This window comes from Channa argus, chromosome 14 (assembly GCF_033026475.1).
Source record: "Channa argus isolate prfri chromosome 14, Channa argus male v1.0, whole genome shotgun sequence".
Lineage (NCBI taxonomy): Eukaryota > Metazoa > Chordata > Actinopteri > Anabantiformes > Channidae > Channa > Channa argus.
In genome coordinates this window covers 16495586-16501698 of record NC_090210.1, presented here as the reverse complement: position 1 = coordinate 16501698, position 6113 = coordinate 16495586, and the positions used below count along the sequence as shown (strand labels likewise).

Sequence of the window (6113 nt, the reverse complement as noted above, 5' to 3'; positions counted from 1 at the left end):
CAACTTTGATCATAGCTGCCAGTCAATGAACAATGGCTCCAGTTTTAACATGTTAGGCTCCAAGCTGTGTCATGTGTTTCTTGTCTTGCTTAGAGATTGACTGGTCATGTAAGTTATTTACAGTCCACAGTGCAAGAAAAAAAAATGGCGAAGCAACAATATACATGTGCATCAATCTGTTGACCAATGATTGATTAATCAATAAAGCTTGAGAGCTAACTGAAAACTGGGCTTCATAATTTTAGAAAGACATTTCCGATGGAACATGAATGCATCATTAAATGGAGTGGATTAGATTAAACTATGCCTCCAGGGAATTCTGGAAACCTCACATGACACGAACTGTCTGAATTCATTGGTCCGAGGCACGTGTCTAGTATTTCGTCATCGCAGCTTCTCGCAGCCAATCAGAAATTAGAACCAAAAACCGTAGTAAAAGTATTTGAGCGGTGTCTTCTTCAGGGCAGTTTAATTCTGTTAGAAGCATCGATAACTGTGTGCAGGGAGCCGGAAAAATTAAATCCAGGGGATTTAAAAAAAACTCAGTTTCTTAGTTTGAAATAAATAAATCTGAGCAGTAAGTTCAGACATAAGGGGGTAGGCTTTAACCAGAAAGAGAAGCATGATTTTTCTTTGCCGGACAAGGAAAAGCAACATCAACTATTTTGCCAAAAAGGAATTAATTTCCTCATAAACACTTGCAATTTAATTTAGTTTATTCATCGTACTTAATTAATGAAGACTCGAACAAGACTCATCAGTACATAGAATTCACTTCTCTGTAGGCAGCTGCAGAGAGGTAGCCTACGGAGGCTGATCAGGGTTCATCATCATGGAAGCAAACGATCACCGAGAACCGGAGCGCCCAGTAGACTCCAGGCGGGGCGACGAGTCCAACAGAGTCATCCTGCCTGTCCTCCAGCCATCAGACAACCAGCCGTCCCTTAGGATCACCAACTTTTACATCGACAACATTTTAAGACCTGACTTCGGTCGAAAGAGGAAGGACCGGACTTTGGTCCTGGAGGGAGGCAGTGTGGGGGTGTTCATAGGAAGAGAGGAGCTCGCAAGAAGAAAGGCTTTAAAAACTGGCAACCAGCACCAGGGTGGAGCAGGAAGCGAAGAGGACACAGGAGCATCCGACGATCAGCATCCGGACCCTCAGTCAAGGAGGCTTGACCTGATAGCTGACAATGTGGGCCGCAGGGACGATGGGGATCAGTGCTGCAGGCCCCAGGCCAGCTCGCCTATTGCAGCCAGGCCAATGTTGTGGCCAGCCTGGGTTTATTGTACCCGCTATTCAGACCGTCCGTCGTCAGGTTGGTATAAAACTATACTCATTGGCCACTATTCGTTAAAAAAAACATAGTTTATTTCTGAATTGTACATTTTGCGGAAAACCTCCAACCTCAAGTTTAAAAAAAAGAACACACACACAAACAGTTAAAAAAGTTGAAAAAAAACTTGTGAAAACAGTGAAACAACACTATTGTCTAAGCTGTGCGACCCCTACTTTTTGACTTGTAACAATTGACAAACCAGTAATCGCGCAATCATCATCAATATTATTATCATTATTATATGCTTTCAATGTTTAAAATGTGTTATTAACACCACGAGGATATAGTCAAAAATATGTTTCCCCAAACAAACGACTTAAAACATAAATTATTAACTAATTCGACTTGTTTTGAATGGAATTCGATCTGGATTTGGGGTTTAAAATAAATGGGCTATAAGGACAACAGCATAACTCGGCGTGGTCAAGAAGTGTTTTAAAAATTAACCTAAAATTAAAGACGAATCGAAATTAAAGTAAAAATACGGAGAAGTTAAGTAAATCCAAGTTTAACGCCATTGTTCTTCTATCTTCTTTGTTAATATTGCATTAGCATATTTTTTGACAATGGGGTTGAGGGGTGTCTAAAAAGTGAGAGCCGTGTGTCTAAGAGAGGAATTTGCTGTAAAATGCTGAACACGACGTTTAAGCCTTGTCACTTACGAAGCAAGCGAAAAAATATTTTTGACAACAAAACATGCAAAATTTGAAATCAATCGATCTGAAAGCTCTTATGCATTCCACACTACCGTAAATCTTCTGATTTAGCGTCGCTCTATGTTGAAATCTGTTGTTTAGCTTTAAATGGAAATACATATCAGGCCTATTTAATTTTTTGTCACTAAATGAAAAGTTTTCTGGGATTTGTTTAGCTATTGCATGTAAACGCATGCTTCACCTTCCCTTTGTCATGAGTCAAAAAAAATCATCTGTTAAGTCATCTTGCTAAAACAAACCAGCAGCCGAAAAAACTAGTCATTTATCGAAGTGACTACTGAAAGAAATCGGGAGGAAGAGGAATCAGTCAAAAATGTTGTTTTCATTGTTATAAGCAGACATTAAAAAGTTTCAATCGAGGTCTAGGCCCGAGCCTTGTGAAAATGACTGTAAAGGACCTCCAAAGAAATCAAGGGGGATTTATATTAAATATTACTATTTTAGAAGATTCTGTAAATGTTTAACAAAGTGTAAATATAGTTCATAGTCGTTAAAGCAAGGCAACCCCTCACCGAATGGCTTCAAAAAGGCGCCTTAAAAATTGGATAATACAATCTATTTGGGCCTGCTACGTTTTTCACAGTTTACAGAACAAGGCTTATAATCATTTTTCTGGCCACTTTCCTGAATTTCCCTTTTGATTTTGTCATAATAGAAAAATCTCAATAGAAATAACAGGGTTATCTCTAGGAAATTACATTTTAGAAACGTAGTTTCTATGGTCCCGGGAGGGGAGGGGGCGAGTAACTCCCCCATCTTGCGTCATTTCATAACCCCTCCCCTATGCACCCTCCTCCCAGGCTTCACTATAGTCTACGACAGCAGTTCCGGATGCTGAGGACGGGCAGCACGCAGACTGATGGGCTGTTGCTTCATAGCTCTGCCGTTTCCCCAAAATTACAGCACAAATCCTACAACACATATATTTCAAAGGAATTAGACAAGACAATTCTAATGAAGGAAAAATTAGATGTCACCCACGAAGCTCCAGGGATTGCCAGCGCGATGGAGTTTACAGTGCAATACACATACAAGGAGGAAAACTGTAAAGTCTGGAGGTTTTTATCTATCGTCCATGGGCCGTGATATTTCTTTCGGTGGCACTAAAAACACGAGTCCTCGATTCTCAGTATCACTACAATCTAAAAAACTTAGGTTTGTTTTATGGAAGGAACAGATACTGTTTGGAGAGTCCTGTCATACGTGCTGGCCCTGCGTGCATTCTCCAAAATTACATTTTGGCATTTTGTGTTTTCATTGTCCGTTCTTACTGTAGTTTTTAAATATCAGAAAGTAGGATACTGACCCCAACTAATGACTGTTATTTTGTATTAATCCCCTACTCAACCAAGGGCCCAGATCACGCAAACCAAAGAAGGCTCCGACCCCAAGCAAAGAGGACAAGCGTCCCCGGACGGCGTTCACTACTGAGCAGCTCCACCGGTTAAAAACTGAGTTCCAGAACAACCGCTACCTGACTGAGCAGCGGAGGCAGAGTCTGGCCCAGGACCTTGGCCTCAACGAGTCTCAGATTAAAATCTGGTTTCAGAACAAACGGGCTAAAATGAAGAAAACCTCTGGGAACAAAAACGCGCTGGCGCTGCATCTTATGGCACAGGGACTGTACAACCATTCCACGCCCAAGGACAGCAAGTCAGACAGCGACTGAAGGAGGACACGTGGAGGGAAGGGGATTTGTGAACCATGCAACAGCATCACTTCAGTACCAGCATTCGCATTTAAGACTCAAGCAGAGGCGATATTGTGACATTTTGTTTGTCTTCAACGTGTTTACACGTGTGTGGGCTGGGCCTGCGTGTCCTCGGCCCTGATGGTGTCCAGTCCAAAGCCAAGTCAAAGATGGAGCTATGTCACAGTCAAAAGTCGGAACCACCATGCCTACAAACCGGTCCAGTTCAAAATAGTGACGGTTTATTATTACAAGTGCTATGTATGTAATGTTAACAATTGAACACAAGAGCAACATTTCAGAACAAACACTTTAAGCGGAATATGATGCTAATAAAAATATTTAGAATATTTCTATTTGTTAGTTTAATTGTGCCGTCGCTGAGAGGTAAAGTAGCCTAATGTCCAAAATGTATCCCGACATTTTAGTGAAGGACGTGTTTTGAATAACATTATGCACTACATAAAAACATATTTAGGTTTCAACGTCAATTAATACAAATGAACGATTTATTAACAGTGCAGATACAAGTGATCTTGAGTTGACATCAGGTATTTTATCAGTAGTATTGTTTTCACTCGACACTCCAGTAGGATAATGTTTACAACATTTATGCCGAACATTGAATAGTAGAGCACACCACACGATAAGCACAAAAATATATATTTCGTTTTATACAGGCGTGAAAAGTAAGCCAGCGACACCCTTTAGGGGAGTGACGAGCTGGAAGCATCAGAGAAGTGAAGAAGTCGCTCAGCTGTTGCGTCTGATGAACTTTATTGAAAATAATTAGCTGAAATCCAAAGGTTTTTTTTCTTTTTTTCCTGCTGCAAGCTCAACTGCTATGTGAGACAACAGCCCGCTTTGTGTGTTCTGGGTCTCGCAGTTTCGAGTTTAAAATGTTACTCTCTGCTCTTCACATCTTGGTTCTGACAGTTTATCCTGAGGTCTGATAGGTTTGCACTAAAATAGCTTTCTACGGCGTTTAAGTGAAAACAAACGGTTTAAAATGTAGGTGAAGCTAAAAGCAGCTCAAGCTAAGCCCAACTACACTTCTTTACCATAATATCTAAACCAAATTTTCTAAATCTTATTTTATATTATGGGACAATTGTAATTTCAAGAAAGTTCTCAATTTAAATTATCAGCTCAATTGATTTTTTTAACTCAATTTCAGCCTAAATACATTTAAAAGAAAGAAAGAAAGAAAGAAAGAAAGAAAGAAAGAAAGAAAGAAAAACATGTCCCAAAGCCTAAACATCCATGACCAACCGTCTGCCGACTCTGGCCAAACCATAAAGCTCAGTTGTCAATGGGTAATATGTAACCTACATCCACGAATGTTCGATAAAATGTATATTATATTCCTATTTATAAAACGACGAACACAACAATGTGGAAACTGAGCTCTTATCTGTTTTGATAAATTGTCTCTCCTGCAATAAATGTGTCTGTTTGTGTGCATACAACATATTATCTGATGTGGATCCGATCAAAATCGGTGTGTACGATGCTGTGAATGAGTTTATTTTCTGTATTGTACTTCTAGGAAAATGTTTTGTTTTTTCCTGCAATCAACTTCTGCCTTAAAATTATGTTAATACAAGCTAAAAATATCTAGTCTTCTACAGAAAGCAGTTGTATTTGCAACTCTGACATCAGGATTTTTAAAGAATAAACAATTTATAGGCCCTACATTTAGTTTTTTTTTACACCTCTCAGCGGAGTTGTTTTTATATCCAACATGTTAATAATTTGTATAATGGTCAATAAACGACGCCATGGGACATTTGACTCTTCCGAATATTTTTGTGGAACATCCATCCACATCCGTCCGTCCAGACATTATTTGTACTGCTTATGTGGATGGCGGAATAGCATTAAGCAACAGGAAAAAAAAGTTCTTCTATCAAAGGAAAAAAATGGTTGAAACACTCGGTGTTTTGCTCTGAGCGTGATTTTATGAGTTAGCCATATTTTTATTAGGATAACTTGCTAATGTTTAGTATACAACAATAGAAGAGCGAGAGTTAAGACCAACGGACAAGGAAGGGACGACACTTCCAGGCTGCAGACCTTGGTACAATATTGCAGCACAGATACCACCGAGAGTTTAAGTTACTGTCTCTGCAAAACAAAAATTATTCTAGTATTTCATAACCATGTTCTCATAGTAGCAACGATACACTTTTCACCTGATTTTTTTTTACTAGTTTTATCATCCGCTATCGTTCATTATCACCGTTTTGTATCATTTTATTTGTTTTCGTAAAAGAAAAATAGAACGTTGACACTTTCGCTATTTTCTTTTCTCGGTGAAGTTAAAGGACGACACGAAAAACAAATTTTTTTCATAGAACAACTGTT

At 39.2% G+C, this 6113-nt stretch overlaps 1 protein-coding gene across 1 annotated transcript; it reads left to right on the top strand.

Moving 5' to 3' along the window:
- Positions 1-230: 230 nt before the first annotated feature.
- On the top strand, positions 231-4984 carry en2b (engrailed homeobox 2b). Its single transcript, XM_067529277.1, has 2 exons — positions 231-1319; positions 3409-4984. The coding sequence occupies exons 1-2, from the start codon at positions 833-835 to the stop codon at positions 3723-3725; spliced, it is 804 nt and encodes a 267-aa protein (XP_067385378.1). The 5' UTR covers positions 231-832; the 3' UTR covers positions 3726-4984.
- The last annotated feature ends 1129 nt before the right edge of the window (positions 4985-6113 follow it).

Coding starts and splice junctions, on each gene's coding strand:
- en2b (XM_067529277.1), top strand. CDS start 833: ATGGAAGCAAACGATCACCGAGAACCGGAGCGCCCAGTAGACTCCAGG. Junction 1,320..3,408: donor TTCAGACCGTCCGTCGTCAG/GTTGGTATAAAA, acceptor TACTCAACCAAG/GGCCCAGATCACGCAAACCA.